Source organism: Carica papaya, chromosome 3 (genome assembly GCF_054855325.1).
Source record: "Carica papaya isolate Zhongbai chromosome 3, ASM5485532v1, whole genome shotgun sequence".
Taxonomy (NCBI): domain Eukaryota; kingdom Viridiplantae; phylum Streptophyta; class Magnoliopsida; order Brassicales; family Caricaceae; genus Carica; species Carica papaya.
In genome coordinates this window covers 31955589-31975878 of record NC_142311.1, presented here as the reverse complement: position 1 = coordinate 31975878, position 20290 = coordinate 31955589, and the positions used below count along the sequence as shown (strand labels likewise).

Here is a 20290-nt window from a genome sequence, read left to right as displayed (position 1 = left end):
TTTTCTTTCAAAAATGCGCACATAACCCAAATTTTCACTCATTTTTTCCAAAATCATTTTCAATTTCATCTTTCATCAAATTTTCTTTATTTTTATACTAAATTAAAATTAAAAAATTTAAAATTGCAATTATAAATTACTTTAATTTATTATAAATTAAATTTGGGCATTACAACTCTCCCCCCCTTAAAAGAAATTTGGTTCCTTAAATTTATCGCTATCATTCACAATCAAACAGCTGGGGATATTGGGCTCTGAAGTCCGATTTTAGCTCCCATGTGGCCTCTCTGGATTTGTGATTCTGCCACATGACCTTAACAAAGAAAATTTTATGATTATGGAGTAATATGTTATTTCGGTCCACAATATCAACAGGTACTTCCTCGTATGACAGATCCTTCTGGAGTGGAATAGGCTCTTGGGCCAAGACGTGAGAAGGGTTTACGTTGTACTTGCGTAGCATGGACAAATAAAACACATTATGGACCCTGAAAAGTTCTAGAGGCAGTGTCAGTCTGTAGGTAGCAGTACCAATTCTGTCTAAGATCTCGAATGACCCAACAAACTGGAGGCTTAGTTTCTCCTTTTTGCCAAACTTACTAATTCTCTTGAAAGTAGTGACCTTAAGAAACACCCGATTGTCTTTCTTAAACTCCAAGTCCCTCCTCCGGGTGTCCGCATAACTCTTCTGTCTGCTCTGAGCCGTCTGAATATTCTTCCTGATCTTAACTACTTTAGTTGTAGTCTCTTCTATAAGGTTGGGGCTGAACAATTTTTTATCACCCACTTCTTTCTATTAGATCGGTGATCTGTACGGGCGGCCATACAATGCCTCGTACGGAGCTATGCCAATACTTATTTAGTAGCTGTTGCTGTAGGCGAACCTTATCAGGGGTAGATATCATCCCAATGGCCCCCGAAGTTAAAAATGCAAGCTCAGACCATATCCTTAAGGGTGTGGATCATCCTTTCTGACTCTCTATCGGTCTGAGGGTGGAATCCAGTACTAAGGGACAGTTTTGTTCCCATGGCTTGCTGAAAGCTAAACCAGAACTGAAAAGTGAACTTAGGGTTCCTATCGGACACTACCGTCACTAACACTCCATGTAATCTGACTATTTTCCAAATATACATTCTTACCAACTTGTTCAAGAGATCGGTTATCCTAATGGCCAAAAAGTGGAAAGACTTAGTAAGTCGGTCAATAATTACCCAGATGATATCATGCCCTGAGCGTGCCTTAGGTAATCCTGTCACAAAATCTATGGTGATATGTTTCCACTTCCACTCCAGAATTAATAACAGCCGAAGTAGCCCACCTGGGCGTTGATGTTTTGTCTTGACCTGCTGACATACTAAACACTTAAAAACAAAGTCAGTTATATCTTTTATCATCCCAGTCCACCAAAATCGGAGTCGCATACTTTGATACATCTTAGTGCTTTCGGGATGCATGACAAACTTTGAGTTATGGGTCTTTGTCATGATGTCCCTTTTCAACTCACTATCATCTGGAACACATACTCTGTTCTAAAATTTGAGCAACCCATCGACAGAGATTCAGAATTCTGAGTTAACTCCCTGTTCTACATATTTCTTGAGGGCTGCTAGAGTGAAATCGATGGACTGAGCTTCCTTTATTCTCTAGATTAACTCCAGTTGAACAGTCAGGTAGCCCAAACATGTGACCCTATTTAGGTCCTGAAGCCGTACTTGTTATGCGACCCCTATCTGCCTGCATTCTGAAACCATCAGATGAGTTAATGTACCTGCGCTTTTCCTGCTGAGTGCGTCGGGTACCATATTGCACTTACCCGAGTGATACATGATGTCACAATCATAGTCCTTAAAGAGTTCTATCCACCTTCTCTGACGCATGTTGAGATTATTTTGAGTGAATACGTGTTTCAAACTCTTATGATTGGTATAGATCTGAAAGGTCTCCCCATACAAATAATGACGCTAAGTCTTTAAAGCGTGGATAATTAGGACAAGTTTTAAGTCATGGGTGGGGTAGTTTTCTTCATAATTCTTCAACTGTCTGGACCCATAGGATATGACCTTCCCATGCTGCATCAAAATACAACCCAACCCTAGGTAGGAGGTATCACTGTAAACTGTATATCCATCCGATCCGCTTGGCAAGGCCAACACAGGTACGATAGTTAGTAGTTTTCTTTAGTTCTAAAAAAATTCTCTCACAGTCTTCGTTCTACTCAAACTTGACGTTCTTTTTTGTGAGCTGAGTCAGATGAGCAGATAGACTAGAAAACCCTTCTAAAAACCTGCGGTAATAACCTGTCATCTATAGAAAGCTTCAGATCTCCTTAACCAATGTCAATTTTTTCCAGTCGAGCACTGCTTTAACTTTTTCGGAGTTTACTGATACTCCATTCTTTGATATAATGTGTCCTATGAAGGTAGTCTGCTCAAAATAGAACCCACACTTACTTAATTTTGCATACAGTTTCTTTTCTCTAAGAATTTGCAAACCCTGAGTCAGATGGTGAGCGTGTTCCTCTCTACTTTTTGAATAAACCAAGATATTATCGACGAACACATTGACAAATTGATCGAGGAATTGTCTAAACACCTGGTTCATCAAGTCCATGAAGATGGTTGGGACCTTGGTTTGTCCAAATGGCATGACTAAGAACTCATAATGTCCGTACCTGGTTCGAAAGGCTGTTTTGAGAATGTCTTCTGCCCTGATGTCTATTTTGGAGAAAATCTGAACACCCTGCAACTGATCAAAGAGGTCATCAATCATGGAGAGGGGATATTTGTTCTTAATCGTGACCCTGTTTAGACCTCTGTAATCAATACATAACCTCAACGTCTCATCTTTCTTTTCTTACAAATGTGACTCCGGCACTCCAAGGGGACACACTATGTTGGATGAATCCACTGTCCTATAATTTAGTAATCTGTTTCGTTAGTTCCTCCATCTCAACGCGACTCATGCGGTAAGGAACAACCGAAATAGATTGGGTGTCTGGCTAAAAGCCTATGGTGAATTCGACTTCTCTGTCCACTGACAGTCCAGGTAGTTCATCTGAAACACATCTAGAAAGTCTCGGACTACCGAAATCTCTCGAATACAAATTTCTTTCTTAGGTTTGCCTAGTTAGAGAAAACAACTGGGATAAAGTACTTGATAATAAAAAAATTTGCCATGAGAGAACAAATGTTAAACGATTTTATTAATTTACAAATGACTCCTCATTAGGAGGGTTGAATACAATCTTCTTGCTAAAACAATCTACAGTGGCGTGATACGACGCTCGCCAGTTTATTCCTAAAATTACATCAAAGTCCTCCGTATCAATTTCTATTAGGTCCACACTCAGTTTCTTATCTACTATATTTATGACACAAGCTCTGTATACAACCTCCCCTGATAGTGTCATACTCCCAGAAGTAGACACAAATAACACAGAATCAAGTTTTTCAGTTAATACATCTAATTTTGATACAAAAACATGTGAAACAAATGAATGCAATGTACCAATATCAATCAAGACATGAGCAAGATGGTTACAGATAGTGTACATATAGGACATACCTTGTACCACGTCCAGGTTGGCTTCTGCATCCTGTTGAGTGAGATTATAAGCCATGCTCTACATAGGAGGTCTTGCCTGGTTCTGGTTCCTCGGGCACTCCCTTGCATAATATTGAGCACTACCAAATATGCGGTAGGTGTTGTTGAGGCGATAGCAGGGTCGGTCCCCATGATCCTTACCACAATACTAACAGATCTTGTCGCATCCAACTGTTGGTACCTGAGGGGGAGCTTGAGTCATCGGTCTGGGTCTCTTGTTTTGTTGAACAGGTGTAGAAGGTGTTGGTCTACGATATGGGGTTGAGGACGTAAGGTTCCCTATTGCTTAAGGGAAAGTGCGAAGGCTCCTATCCGCTAATTGTGCCTTGGCCAAAATAGCCTCTAACTCAAATAATTGTTGTCTGATCTCAAGACGGAGACCCCACTCGAACCTTCTAGCCTTCCTACCTTCATCCATCATGCTCTTAGGAGAATATCTACCTAACTCTAGGAACTTGTGAGCATATTCTGATACAGTCATGTCCCCCTAGACCAAGTGTGTAAACTCCATCTCCTTCAGATGTCGAAGATGCTTTGGGTGGTACTCTGTACGAAAGGCTATCAGGAATTATTTCCAAGTAATTGGAAAGGGCATGGTGGTTTACTTGAGTTGCCACCAGCGGTCTGCTTCTCTCACTAGCATGTAGGTAGCAAAGATGACCTTCTGTTCGAGAATCACCCCGAGGGTCTAGAAGACCTTCTCTGTCTCAGCTAACCAGAACTCGACCTCTTTAAAGGAGGATCTCCCTGTAAAAATAGATAGATTTAGTCTTTTATACCTTTCTATGTAGCTTGGATCCATCATGAGAGGAGTTGAATCCCGTGGATGAGGGACTAAACTGTGTTGAGGATGGACTGGATGACCCAACAGTGGTATTTGATGATACGATAGAGGCATCGGATTGAACTGTGGTGGTGCTGGGTGACGCAATAGCTGGGGCATCAAATCATACTGTGGTGGTGCCGGGTGGTACTGTGGAGGAGCAGGGTCATATTGGGGTGGCTCGAGATCCTCTCACTGTAAAGGTGGCTCAACCTGTGGCAGCAGGGGAGGGTCAGGTAGCTCCCTTCTTTCTTTCCGGGCCTGCTGGGCAGCAATGAGTCTCTCCACTATTTTAAATAACTGGTCAATATCCTCTCTAAGCGAACCCTCGCAAGCTGCTCAGTTTAGTGGGGGTCTTCCTCTCGTCATCTATTTGTACCTGCATTTCATAATGAATAGTTGAGTGACAATTCATTATTTTTGGTGTCTCCTAAGGATTTATGTAAGGAATGGGCCCGAGGAACGTGGCTCTGATATCAAGTATAACAACCCCAAAATATCCAAAAGAAATAAATTATAAATTAAGTGCATAAGTAAAATAAATAGTTAAGTTTTATATTCATTACACAATAGCTTAAAACACCAAAATGTGTTACGGGAATTATTCTTTTGAAAGAAATACAAAAAAAATAAGGAAATAAGTGAAAAATAAATAAAATTAGCATCCTACTCACAACTCCCTTGTAGATCGGGCTCTGGATCCTGATCCTCTTGATATGAAATGGTTAAATAAAAAATGAGCTACACTAGCTCAGTAAGAATATCACGCTACTCACCGACACAAAAAATGAAGGTTGGTAGAAAATCAAAACAATTAATAGAGTACTTAATTAAACATATGTATTTATTAATAATAAAATTATTTACCGTGCACTTACCGCAGCGAGATTTATAAAAACAACCTATAGAGACAATAACATAGCAGTTGTCATGATTTCATATGCAATCGGTAACATGCACACATTATAAATATATATTCCATAAATCAAACAACAACTGTCCATTTCCATCAGCCTGCTGGTATCCATAGGGGTTCATAGGGATGTCCCCATTACGAATGAACTCTTTTCTTTAACATTCTCAATTAACGGATCGTCTCCATACCCCGTCTTGTATGAGCGCCAAATTACTAAACATCAATACCCTGTCCGGTATGAGGGTGAAACGGGTCATCTCCATACCCCATTCGGTATGAGCGATAAATTATCGAGTCTCGATATCTCGTCTGGTATGAGACAACGTTCACGTTAGGGCTCCTTATTGTATCCGGTCCGTCCACCATCTCTTACGATATTCAGCAAGGCTGCCGTTTCATCCATTCATTTAATCGCATAGTTCCCATTTACATTTAATCTCTAGTTTCTCAATTCAATTGTAATCACATAAACAAACAAACATGCATCAGAGAATGCAATCATATCTCAGTTTTTCAATTTAACAGTAGTCACATAAGGCAACAATACATGTATTTAAAACTATAAAATCGATAAATCAGATATTATTATGCATTTAAACTGTAAAATAAATTGATAAAAATCAACATAGAATAATTTTCGATTCTGTCTCCATTAGTAACCTGTAATTAATTATAGATATTTTTTAAATTGTATAAAATACCATATTATTATTAATTTGACTTCAATTCTATAACAGAGAATAGGGTGAGAGATTCTTACACAAATTTTATGTCCGAAAAGTTAAGATGTTGATTACACCTACTGGTGGTCTCCGGGTTCTGTAAATTTTTCTTCGGGGATTTAAAACGCGCTATAAGTACCTACAAATGTCCTAAAAATTTAAAATTAGTCTCAGGACCCATTTTTGTCAAATTCTGGAATTCTGGCATGACGGCTCCACTGTGCTCCGGCGACAACGCCATCGCTCGGGTCGGCGGTCCACCTCAGATCGGCTGTTTTTTATTGTTTTTAGGCAAATTCAGTTGATTTTGCATCATTTCTTACGATAAAACACATTAAGGGGCCCCGATTGGCTGAAAAAATATAAAAAACTGAAACTCATCGGCACAGCGGGGCTCTCCGGTGCGGTGGCTCTTTTGGTTTACGTTGCGGTTGGGTGTTTTGCTCCAGTCAACCTGTGGAGAAGGAAATGGTGATTATAATGGTAGAAAAATTACGTAGAACGAGAATCAAAAAAGGGTTTCATAGGTGGCAGTTTTTTAAATTCCCTACGGCGGCACCAATGTGCTTTGCCCACGGTTTCTGCCCAATTGACCTGTTCTTTTGCTTCTACTTGGTCATGTGGGTGTTTAAAATTGAATTCTGAGTAAAGAAATTTTTTTTTACCTCTTTTGGCAGTCAGAAGTTGCTCCAGCGCAGCGGCGGGTGGTAGAGACTCTCCTTCTCGGCTGCTGGATCTTCTTCTCTGACGAGGGTGTCTGGCGGTAGGGTTAGGGTTTGGTGTAAAGAGGGTTATTTATATCTGTCCTCATTTAATCTGGATCGTCCATCGCGTTTGATTTGGACCGTCCGATCGCGATTAAAAAGGGAGTGAATCTGGGCCATCCGGTCGCGTTTAAATAAGAAACAGATCTGGACCGTTGATTGCGTTTAAATCTGGCTGTCCGATCTCGTTTGGGGAGGGAACGCATCCAGGCTGTCTGTGCGCGTGGGAATGGATCTGGGCTGTTCAATCCTGCGTGGCCTCCCGCTGACACTGCGTCAGCGTTCGTTGCCACTCAACGCATTCTAGTTTGTTAGGGCTGCTGACCAGGCATCCTATGTGGCATAAGTTTTCTAAATTATATTTTGACTCCCCATTTTCTGATTTTTCTTTCAAAAATGCTCACATAATTCAAATTTTCACCAATTTTTTCCAAAATCGTTTTCAATTTCATCCTCCATCTTCCTTCATTTTTACACTAAATTAAAAAATTTAAAATTATAATTATAAATTAATTTAATTTATTATAAATTAAATTTGGGCATTACACATTTATCATAACAAAATTGTTTACCGCCTATTTACCGTAGCAAGATTTACAAAAACAACCTATAAAGTCAATAACATAACTATATCATGATTTCATATGCAATCGGTTGGAATAACAATTTTTCTCGTTTATCAGCCTACTAATATCCATGGGGGTTCATGGGGATGTCCCCACAATGCGTGAACATTTTCTTTTAACATTTTCAATTAATGAGTCGTCCTCATACCTTGTCTATTATAAGTGTTAAATTACTAAACCTCAATACTCCGTCTGATATGAGGGTGAAATGGGCTGTCCTCATACCTCGTCCGATGTGAGCACCAAATTATCAAGCCTCGATACCCCGTCCGGTATGAGGCAACGTTCACGATAGGGTTTCCTATGTACCCGGTCCGTCCACCATCTCTCAGGATATCCAATAAGGCTGCTGTTTTATCTATTCACTTAATTACATAATTTTTCGTTTACCTTTATTTCCAATTCAACCGTAAATACATAAAACAAACAATACATGCATTCAAAACTATAAAATCGATCAATCAGATACTACATGCATTCAAACTGTAAAATCAATCAACTGAATCAACAATCAATAATTTCATGTTCTGGCTCCATTAGTAACCTGTGATTAATTATGGATATTTTTTAAATTACAGAAAATACTGTATTATTGTTAATTTGACTTTAATTCCATAACAGAGAATAAAATGAGAGATTCTTACTCAAAATGATACTCGAAATGCTAAACTTATTGAACTGCGCCTATTGGCGGTCCCCGGGTTATCTGAATTTTTCTCTGGGGATTAAAACGTCCTACAAGTACCTACAAATATCCCAAAAATCCCAAAATCAGTGTTAGGAGCTCTTTTTGGCAAATTTCAAAATTTTGGCACGGCAACTTCGCCATGCTCCAGCAACGGTGCTACCGCCCGCGATGGTGGTTTGCCTTGAGTTGGCTATTTTCGGTCGGTTCCGCATCAATCCCAGCGAGAAAACACGTTAAGGGACCTTGGTTGGTAAAAAAAAAACGAAAAATCGAAACTCACCGGCGGCGGAGTTCTCCAGTGTGACGGCTCCACTGTCTCACCTTTGTGGTTGTGTGTTTTACTTCGGTCAACCTGTAAAAAAGAAAACAGTTATTACAATGGTGGAAGAATTACGCAGAACAAGAATCGGGAAAGGTCTCATCGGAGGCATTTTTTGAAATTTTTCGCAGCGACACTGCTAGGCTTTGCCCGCAGTTTTCAACTAATCTACTGGTCTTTTTACTCTAATTCGGCCATGGGGGTGTTTAAAATTGAATTCCAAGCAAATAGGTAAATTTTTACCTCTTTTGGCAGTCAGAAGTGGCTCCGGCGCGGCGGCAGGTGGCAGCGACTTTCCTTCCTGATAACTGGCCGACGAGGGTGTTTAGCGACTAGGGTTAGGGTTTGATGTGAAAAGAGTTATTTATATCCATCTCCTTTTAATTTGGACCGTCCATCGCGTTTGATCTGAACCGTTCGATCGCGTTTAAATTTGACCGTCCGATTGTATTTAGAGAGGGAACGCATCTGGACCGTCCGTGTGTGCGGGAATGAATCTGGGTCGTCTGATCGTGGGCACGTGGATCTCCCGTGTGGCCTCCAGCGTGGCACCGCGTCAGCGTCTCTTGCCACGCAATACGTTCCGATTCGTCGGGACCACTGATTGAGCGTCCTATGTGGTACAACTTTTTTAAATTGCATTTTGATTTCTAGCTTTTGATTCTTCTTTTTAAAATACTTTCAGAACCCAAATTTTCACTTATTTTTCTTAAAATTATTTTCAATTTCATGCTTTTCCTATTTTCCTTCATTTTTATATTAAATTAAAATTTAAAAATTATATTTATAAATTAATTTAAATTATAATAAATTAATTTAGGTATTACAATAATATTTAAATTCTTTCGTCAATTAGGATTATTTAATTATTAACTAAATCAATTAAAATTATTGATATTAATTTCCATTAATTTAGTAAAATTCAATCAATTAACATGATCTGAAAATTTTCTTTATATATAATCTTATGGGACTGAGATTATTTAGTTATTAATCGAATTGATTAAAATTATTTAGTCTCATATATTTTGATTAATTTAGTTAAGTTAGATTAACTTTGATTAATTTTTAAGAGTATTGAATTGTTTGAATTTTTTAAATATAATCTTATGACGGTAAATTAGGCTAAAAAGAGAAAACACATATTATTTTCCCATTAAATTAAGAATTAAATCCTGGATATTTTTTTTTAAAAAGAATTTAATAAAATTGAAAATTTCATGAAATTACTTCGAAGATCGAAAACTCATAAGCGGCATAGTACATCTCACGTTTTCCCATCAATATCCTGTCGGAATTCGTCTTTCTTCCCCTTCATTGCTTCCTTTCAATCAGGTTCTATCTCGTTCCATAACGAAATGATTTGTGCGTTTATAGATGCATGCGACTTCTGTGTATAATTGTGTTACCGGATCTCTTTCTTTTCATTCTTTTTCGATTTTGGAAAATCGGGTTTTGTTGATTGTTTTATGGTTGTCTCCTAAGCTGTATTTCATGGTTTTTCCTTTTTCGCGAATGATTCAGGTCTTTCAGCCCTTTGATTTCCGAGAAATCGTGGGAAATGGATGTGGAAGAACCACATTTTTAGCTTTATGTTTGGCTTTATGGTGCCCTGTTATGTAAAATAGACGTTTCCTTTTGTTTTCTCAGCTTCCAGCAGAAATTAGGGTTTGCGGAGGCAACGTCTTTTTTCCAGCTTGTGATTTTCTGTTTGAGGAGTAATTGGCGTTGGTGAGTCTGATTGGGTTTGGATTGTGAAGCTGTGATTATCATTTGAGCTTGAAAGTGAGTTGAGCAGTCATGATTTGAAAGTTTAATTTGCAGATATTTAGGTTTTGCGGGTTGATAATTGAACTAGGGTGTGGCGATATGACAATGAATGAAAGGAAGACAATCGACTTGGAACAAGGGTGGGAGTTTATGCAGAAGGGGATCACAAAACTCAAAAACATTCTTGAAGGACTGCCTGAGCCTCAGTTTAGCTCAGAGGATTACATGATGCTTTATACGTATCCAGTTCTATAAAACTTTTCTATTTCTCTGTACCTTCATTCTTTGATAATGTTTTTCATCTAATGGTTTTATTGTGGACATTTTTTTTCCTTGATTATGTTTGTAGCACCATCTATAACATGTGTACTCAAAAGCCGCCTCATGATTACTCTCAACAACTCTACGACAAGTATCGGGAATCCTTTGAAGAATACATCTCTTCAACGGTGAGGAAGTTTAGATCACATTACATGGTCACTTTGCTTTAAAAAGTTCAATTAGACAACTACTGTAAATTGGAATTTGAGATGCCACATTTAGTTTGAACTTTTTTCCACCATGCATCTGATATTCTGATTCTGTTTCTCTAAACGATTGGATGTTACTGTCGTTTAACTCACAAATAGCAATGTGTATCCTTGCAATTCTGGCTCGAGTTTGTTTTGTTCTGTTTGTTTTCAAGGACTAGATACTACTTTTTAACACAATTATGAATCATATACGTGTTCATTTATTTCTTCATAAGTTTTCTAAAGGAGTGGATATTACTTTTAACACAACTATGAATTATATATCTATATAAGGAATTCAATGCATGTTCATTTATTTCTTTGTAAAGTGAGTCAGATGTATGTTTGGCCTTATCTTTTTTTTTTTTGGCTTTATATATTCTCCTCAAATTTTTGAGCATGCTGTTTTCTTTTGGAAACTTTCTCTTTTCTTGTTGATTCTGATAGTTTATTCCTAAAAAGTGCATACTCGCTTTAGGTTAATGAGAGAAGATGCTTATGAGGCATAACTTCCTCTTCTATTAGTAGGGATATATGAATAATCTTGATGGATATGTTCTGTACATGGGTCTCAAGGTACTTTAGCTGTGGGTTTGGGTTCAATGTCACCATTTAGTTAATGCATATTTAAATAGTTTTCATTTTTGAGATAAAAAGTATAGATTGTATATTCACAAGGTACTAAGCGAGTACCACCCATTTACAAAAATTTTATAATTGTGTTAGTATATCAATGGCATTTGCAAAATTGTCCAACCTATAAATGTCATGACCCAACAATAAGGAGGCAAAATAATGAAACCATCTACCTTTATTTCAGGCATCTCACCCTCAATATTCTTAAAAACCCTACTATTCCTTTCTTTCTATAAAAACCAAAAAATAGTTAGCAAAATAAGCTTTTTTTTTTCCTCTTTTTACATAACCCTTCCCAAGCCCAATCTTATCTCTCACCGTTCCCGCAATAACCCAGTTAATCCCTAATAGGTTGTAGACCATTGCCCATAGTTTATAAGTCAAAGGGCGCCAAAGACAAACGTGATTACAGGTATTTGTAGCCTTTTTGCAAAAGTAACACCAATTCACCATAATTTTTCCTCTTGTCATCAACTTGTCAATTGTCAAAATGCATTCACGACTCATCTGCTAGGCAAAGAAAGCAAACTTGGAGGTGCCTTCACTTTCTAGATTTGATAAGCCGGGAATTTGGCAATCCCGTTTGACTCTCTTCTCCCCAGATAATTGTAGTAAGACTTAAGAGTGAGCTCTCCATTTTGCTTCAGTTTCCATACAATCTGGTCCCTCTTTTTATTAACATGGATAATAGTTGAAGAGAGCTTCATATTCTTCAACTTCCCTGTGATGGATTGTAGTAAGATTTAAGAGTGAGCTCTCCATTTTGTTTCAGTTTCCATACAATCTGGTCCCTATTTTTATTAACATGGATAAAAGTTGAAGAGAGCTTCATATTCTTCAACTTCCCAGTGATGGATGATCTGGTTAGCAAAAGGAGGGTTGGTATTCCTTGTAAACTAGATATGGAAAAAACTTTTGACCATGTCTGTTGGGCTTGGAGAGACTTGTTTTCAGGCAGAAATGGAGGAGATGGATTATGGCTTGTATTTCCACCACAAGCTTTGCAACTTTGGTGGATGGAGGACCTTCCTCTTTCTTTAAGTCGTCAAGAGGTTTGAGATAGGGAGACCCTCTTTTTCCTTTACTGTTTATTATTACTGTGGAAGTTTTGAACAAGCTCTTGGAACAAGGGAGGGAAAAAAAGCTACTAAGGGGTATCATTATGTGGAGAAATGGAAAACAATTAGAAATCCCTCATCTTTTCTTCGGAGAAGACGCATTGATCTTACGTCAACCAGAAGCTGATATGCTACTTAACCTGCGATGTGTCTTCCTATCTTTCCAAGCTGTTTCAGGGTTGAAAATCAATTTGAACAAGTCTGAGTTAGTGGGTTTTGAGGAGAGTAGAATTAGAAACTCTCTTGCTTGGGTCATGGGTTGCAAAGCCGTAAAATTACCAATTAAATATCTTGGCATTCTTCTGGGGGCTAAATTCAAAAATAGGAGAGAAGTTGGAATCCGTTGGTTGAGATGTTTGAGAGAAAACATGCTGGGTGGAAAAGAAAATTCCTTTCTAAAAGGGGTAGACTGACCCTTATCAAAAAGAGACTGTAAAATTCGAGTCCGTAGAAATTCTTACAAAAACAGAGTGAAAATAGAGGAGCCATGTTTCTGATACATGGTCAACACATACTAGATCATATTACTAAGGTGGCTGAACAGTCAAACTGTTGGAATGAATGATGAATTTTTAATTATCTTTCAAAAATTTAAACTCATAGGTCTGATGTATTCACTTTTAGTAAGGCAACATTTTTGTTAAATAGCTCCGTTTTTTCTCCAAATTTCTATAAACTAAAATGCCTTTCCTTTCTGATTCAGGTATTGCCATCTTTAAGAGAAAAACATGATGAATTTATGTTGAGAGAACTCGTGAAAAGGTGGGCAAATCATAAGGTCATGGTTAGGTGGCTTTCTCGCTTCTTCCATTATCTCGATCGCTACTTTATTGCTCGGAGGTCACTGCCTCCCCTTAATGAAGTTGGACTCACTTGTTTCCGCGATCTGGTATGTATGGTTGAAAACCTGTATCAAGATATTCTGTTCTTCTTATGGTTGAAACCTGTATCATTCATTAACCCTGGGATACGGTTTCTTTGTTTTCAGGTATACCAGGAATTAAATGCAAAAGTAAGGGATGCTGTTATATCCCTGGTAAGTTTGTAGTTCTACTTCAATTTATACTGTAGGCTTCTCTTAAGGAATGCCCTGATAAGATTACAAAATCATCTTATATCAGATTGATCAAGAACGTGAAGGTGAACAGATTGATCGAGCTCTACTCAAGAATGTTCTAGATATTTTTGTTGAAATTGGAATGGGACAAATGGATCACTATGAGAACGACTTTGAAGCTGCTATGCTAAAAGATACCGCTGCATACTATTCTCGGAAGGCTTCAAACTGGATTTTAGAAGATTCGTGTCCAGATTACATGTTGAAAGTGTGCCTCATGTTTCTGTTGTTAATCCAGTTTATATGTTTCCCATTTTAAGTGATGCCTAATTATCTTGCTGCTGTTCTCTAGGCCGAGGAGTGTTTGAAACGGGAGAAAGATAGGGTTTCTCACTACCTGCACTCCAGTAGTGAGCCAAAGTTACTGGAGGTTTGTGCTTGTTTTGCGATGAAATCCACTTCATCTTGTCTTTATTCTTATATGTCCTCTCTCTATAATGTTTAGAGGCTAAAATTAAGATAGAGCAATTTGTTTGTGTTTTTATTTATCTATTTATCTTTTTCCTTTTCTATAGAAAGTCCAACACGAATTGTTGTCTGTTTATGCCAACCAACTGCTTGAAAAGGAGCATTCTGGGTGCCATGCATTGCTCAGAGATGACAAGGTGAATGCTTAATAAGGATTTATGGCATAAATTCTGAAGTTCATGTTTGATTTATTTGTAATTAACAAGCAGTTGTTTTCTTCTTCTTCGGAAATACTATTTTAGGTGGAGGATTTGTCAAGAATGTTTAGGCTCTTTTCTAAAATACCAAGAGGATTAGATCCCGTTTCTGCTATATTTAAACAGGTCAGTGCCATGCAGTATGGTAGTATACGAATGAGATCTTACTGCAGTAATATATTTTTCTTGCATTTATATGTTCTTTGTTATAAGATGTGATCCGATGTTCATGCTGCAGCATGTTACTGCTGAAGGCACAGCTTTGGTCAAACATGCTGAAGATGCTGCAAGCAACAAAAAGGTCTGTTTGCAACTATCTTGATTTCAATTGGCTTCTAGGGTATGGTTATGAGGGGTTGTTTTTAACTTATTATCTCATCCGCACAAAATACTGCCCATTTGTTTTATGGATGTTGGCATTTAAAATTGTAGTATTGAATTTCCATATGTAAACTCATCCGCAAAATATTAGCTGTTGTGGTTTTGTTACTTGGGCCCCTCCATGTCACCTGCAAAACCTGCAAAGCATGAGCAGCAGCAGAACTTTTTCTGGCAAAAATCCTCTATTGGTGAAGTCATCAGAGGAATTTTAGGAGAGATGGATAATAGATTCCGAAGAACGAAAAAGATGAGACTGGGTATGCCCAGAATTGAGGCTGGCACTTACAAAATGCCAAAGCTACCTTTCATAGGATGCTGTGTTATATATAATTATTGCCCTTAAAGTTGAGGTTTGGCATGTCTCTGTTGCAAGGTTGCAGGAGATATGCTGTGGTTTTACAATTGATTTGACTTAGAAAATGACACTTGATGGTATAAAGAGTTTCACCATTGTGTCCTCCTGGTCAGTAGCTGACTTGCCTAGTTCTACTGGATATATCCACCATCCAAGTCGTCAGAGAGGCAAGACCCCTAGGGTGTAGATCCACTCATGCTAGGGTAGGCATGGGTGCCTATGGGTGATGTCAGATTCAGTCATTTGAGGGTTGTCCAGCTTGGCTGAGGAGGTGGAAGGATTCAGATGTAAATTGCCCAGGGTCCACAAATTTGGTTGTGTTATTTGGAAGATGTGTTGGGTAGACTTGGTCGTGTTTATTGGGGAGAAGTTTTGGGGAGACTCAGGGGATGTGATTCTCTAAGAGGGATTTTGTTACATAGTGCTTTCAGGGTAGGTGGGGCATTTATGCCCTAATGGTAGCTTATATGAAATCTCTGCGATCACCGGCCACTCAATATACACTGACCATTTCTAAATCTTAAGTTTCACTTTTTTGTTTTATTTTATTTTGATGGAGGAGAAAACCACCCTGGTAAGGCTTGAACATAAGCACCTTATAAGGGGGCTGGGATGGATGACCACTAGGCTACTAGCCTGGGTAAATCTTTTGTTTCACTTGTAACAGAGAAACCTTCTTCCCTTCCCTGAAATCAATGATCACTCTCACTGTGTATGAGTGTGTACATCACTATCAACATGTCCATATAAATCAGTATGCTATGAAGTTTTTGAATATTTTGTTGTGTTTGGTTCAAGTCTACTCTATTCACATTTAATTACTTCATCTTAATTATTTAATTTAAACTTAATTGTAGCAACTCCACACATTTATTCAATTTCACAATAATAGATTTATATTCTTACTTATCAAGAAGAATTACATGAACGTGTAATTCGAATTGGACAATGAACTTATTGGAACTAGAATGCTTTCTATTTAAATATTTACTCCATTTGTTATTCTGTCCTCATTCCTAATATTTAGAATTGAAATTTGAGTAAAGCTCAACATGTTGTATATGGTCAATTATGTAGATGGTGAGTGGGCTATGTAAATTTTCTGCTTTTCATGTATCTAGCGAAGCTGTGGTTCTCATGAGAAATATGTATATTTTTGAAACAGGCAGATAAAAAGGATGTGGTTGGGCTGCAAGAGCAGGTAAGTTTTGCTTATTTATGTCGGTTTGATTGGTTGACTTTGTACCCACATTGAAATTTGACCAAAAGTTGTGGTTTACAGGTTTTTGTTAAGAAAGTGATTGAGCTGCATGACAAATACCTGGCTTATGTTAATGATTGTTTTCAGAACCACAGTCTTTTCCACAAGGTTGGTGGTGGAGAACTGATTCATGATTGTTAGATTGTTTTTCCGGTATATTTTGACCGCTATCTTTCCCTCTAGGCTTTGAAGGAAGCTTTTGAAGTCTTTTGCAACAAGGGCGTTGCTGGAAGCTCAAGTGCTGAGCTACTCGCAACTTTTTGTGATAATATTCTAAAGAAAGGTGGAAGTGAGAAACTTAGCGATGAAGCTATTGAAGAAACACTTGAAAAGGTCTGTGGTTTCTACATTCTGGTGCTTTTTTCAGATATTTAGATGTGATGTAAGACTATAATTGTATTTGTTATTGATTTGCAGGTGGTGAAGTTACTTGCTTATATAAGTGACAAAGACCTGTTTGCTGAATTCTATAGGTAACTCTATGTTGTTGGATGGATAGTTGCATTGGATATGATTTAGGCCTGTTTTTCTGATAATTTTTAGTTTTGCATTAATCCTGGCAGGAAAAAGCTTGCTCGGCGTCTTCTTTTTGACAAGAGCGCTAATGACGACCATGAGAGAAGTATTTTGACAAAACTGAAGCAGCAGTGTGGTGGTCAGTTCACCTCAAAGATGGAGGGAATGGTCAGTTGCCTTCAATTGTCCTAGTCCATTGGAAGTTATTGCTTGTTTGCTTGAGCTGTTGACTTATTGAGGTCTTATTTTCTAGGTTACTGATTTAACATTGGCGAGGGAAAACCAAACCAGCTTTGAGGAGTACCTAAGTAATAATCCAAATGCAAATCCAGGGATTGACTTGACCGTCACTGTCCTGACTACTGGTTTCTGGCCAAGTTACAAGTCTTTTGATCTCAACCTTCCAGCAGAGATGGTATGCAATTTTTGTAACAAAAATCTTTGGACAGGAAACTTTAGATTAAGTTTTGGCCTTTGAAGTCCAGGCAGTATTGCTGACACCTACACTTCTGCATCACTGTGGCTTCAGGTTAAATGTGTTGAGGTTTTCAGAGAATTCTACCAAACTAAAACAAAGCACAGAAAGCTTACTTGGATATATTCTCTGGGAACTTGTAACCTTATTGGGAAATTTGAACCAAAAACCATGGAGCTAATTGTCACAACCTATCAGGTAAAAAATGGGGGTATATATATGATTTTTATCTTTCCTTCCCTGTTCCTTCCTGTAGCTTTAGCAGAGTAATGATCCTGTCCGCTAGAATGAATTTCAAAATTGCTAATTTTTTCTGTAATTTGGGTTATAGGCCTCTGCATTGCTTCTATTCAATTCCTCGGATAGATTGAGTTATTCAGAGATCATGGCTCAATTGAACTTGAATGATGATGATGTCGTTAGACTGCTCCACTCCTTGTCGTGTGCAAAGCATAAGATTCTTAACAAAGAACCAAACACAAAAACTATATCTTCTACTGATTCCTTTGAATTCAACTCCAAGTTCACTGACAAAATGAGGAGAATCAAGGTATCCAAATCTTTCTCCCAGTTGAATTGTTTATTCTGGCAATACCATCCCGCGTTACCTAATGACGTCATTTGACTTTGTTCAACATGCAGATTCCTCTTCCTCCTCTTGATGAGAAAAAGAAGGTAATTGAAGATGTTGATAAGGACAGACGGTACGCAATTGACGCTTCAATTGTGCGCATCATGAAGAGCCGAAAAGTTTTGGGTCATCAACAGTTGGTTATGGAATGTGTTGAGCAGTTGGGACGCATGTTCAAGGTTTGTCACTGCACTTAGTTTTCTTCTACTATTTTCTTCTTTGTGGTACTTGGTTCTTAAAATTAAACTTCAAAATTGCAGCCTGATTTCAAGGCAATTAAAAAGCGGATTGAAGATCTGATATCTCGAGACTATCTGGAGAGGGACAAAGATAATCCAAACCTGTTCAGATACTTGGCATGAGGTGACTTAGATGATTATACAGACTAAACAGCGACAGTTGCCACTGCAAATAGCCCAAAAAAATCAAACTTTGTGGGAAGTAGCTTGAACACAGAAGATTCCATCGTAAGTGCATCTCTGGTGTTTGCAGGGAAGCATCAGGAGCTTATATGCTTGTACATTTTGCCTTCAGAGCCTGGTATGGACATAAGTGTGAGCCATGGCGGAGAAACTGTAGTTGATTCGATAAGGAATTCCAATTCGCCAAGGGGCCCTCGGTGGCTGTTTTAACAAAGCCATATTTCATAACTTATATCCTGCTTCTTGTTTATTAATTTGTTGTTTTCCTGATGCAAGAAAATCGAAAATTCTATTTTGGCTTGGCCGTCAATGTTTGTGTGAGATATATCTCGTTGAATATGAAATCCATGGCTCTGGCTATGTTCTATGCGTTTTGTGTATATTCTTATGTCAGAAACAGAATATGCCTTCGTTTAATGTAATGAAGATGCTATAGGATTGACAGATTGCAAATGTTGGATTCTTCATTCAGTGCATTAGATTTTACAAGGAGATTTTCAATGTCCCGAGTTCATGATCTCTAATTATTTCTCAATCCATTGAGATTATTGATTCAGTTCCTCCAATCATCTTGCCAAATAAGATTCTTCGTCTTGTCTACGTTCCAAGAAATGATACTCTCTACCCTTTAAAGACACCACGTGACCATTATTTATGGATGAAGTATATTTAAGATACTCTGTACAGGACATGGATATATATATATATATATATCTATACATACATGCTAGAGAGTGTGTGTGTGTGTATATATATATATATCTATATGTGCATTAACAGCAACTTGTGTGGTCCTGATTCTGCAAGTAAGCTTTATGTAACTGGGCCACAAGCGTTGTTGCCCGTTCTTATCTTTATAAGGGTTTTAAGCTTAATTGTAATTGAGTTTATTGGTTGGAAAAAATCTATGATTAAATTTTTGTACTTTGAACAAGCATTACAGATAGCTTTATTTAAAGTTATTACTAAGAAATACTGTGTTTCTTTTCTCTTAAAAATTATCAAAATTTTTTAGAACTGTGATAAGAGGAAATAATATATTCTCTTTAGAAAAGATTTATGACTTAAAACATTTTTCGTGGACATACCATAAGACACTTTTGAATCTAATAAAAAAGAAATTAGTACACCGTTTAGGTTAAGAGTTAAGTATCGACTGTTTTACGCAAGACACATTTTAAGACATTCGAAATTTTAATTTCTTAAGAAGAGATAAAGTACATCATTTAGATTAAAAGTGAAATACCGATTGTTTTATAAAGAATATATCTCGAGACACGTAAATTTTTAACCATTAAGAAAGAAAGACGTAAATACACCACTTAAATGAAAAAGGCGAAATTTGATGTTATCATGAGTTGTAATGCTTAAAACACAAAATTATATTGGAAATGTATTAGATGAATACGGTTGGAATTTAGATATAAAATGTAGGAGTTATATGAATTTTTTTGATCAAATATATATTTAAATGTTTTATTATAATATAATATAAGGTCGTACTTTTCATAATAATTTGATTTGATAGTTGGAATCAAATGGACGGAAAAATTGGAGTGGTTTTCATTATTAATTCCAATTTCACACGTCATCATTACTCATCGCTGGACGATGAAACTAATAATTGCTGGGTGCCCAACAACACCACTTGCTCATTTATTCATTATATAAGGATCTTAATTTTATAATTAATTATACAGTCTAATTTATAATTAAAATTTATTTTTATATTTAAATAATTAAATTATAAAATAAAATAAATTTAAATAACTTATGAATTGACTATAACTTAACCTAATTAAATTGTATTAAAAAATAAAAAATAATCATAACCTTATAAATAAATCCTCCTCATCATCTTTCTTCCCACGAGAAAAAATAATCATAATTAAATGAGTTGGTCGCACATCAATGGTGGAAGAAGGTTGCGTCTCGACTTCTTCTATAGTTACAAAAGTAAAAGTGATGT

At 37.3% G+C, this 20290-nt stretch overlaps 1 protein-coding gene across 1 annotated transcript; it reads left to right on the top strand.

Moving 5' to 3' along the window:
* Positions 1–9637: 9637 nt before the first annotated feature.
* LOC110824711 (cullin-1) lies at positions 9638–18774 on the top strand. Its single transcript, XM_088216543.1, has 21 exons — positions 9638–9797; positions 10113–10193; positions 10287–10471; positions 10582–10681; positions 13202–13387; positions 13487–13534; positions 13620–13823; positions 13908–13985; positions 14131–14220; positions 14326–14406; positions 14519–14581; positions 16182–16217; positions 16299–16385; positions 16461–16610; positions 16695–16750; positions 16841–16961; positions 17047–17208; positions 17323–17466; positions 17600–17818; positions 17911–18078; positions 18160–18774. Exons 3-21 carry the CDS (start codon positions 10332–10334, stop codon positions 18259–18261), a joined length of 2235 nt encoding a protein of 744 aa, XP_088072669.1. The 5' UTR covers positions 9638–9797; positions 10113–10193; positions 10287–10331; the 3' UTR covers positions 18262–18774.
* The last annotated feature ends 1516 nt before the right edge of the window (positions 18775–20290 follow it).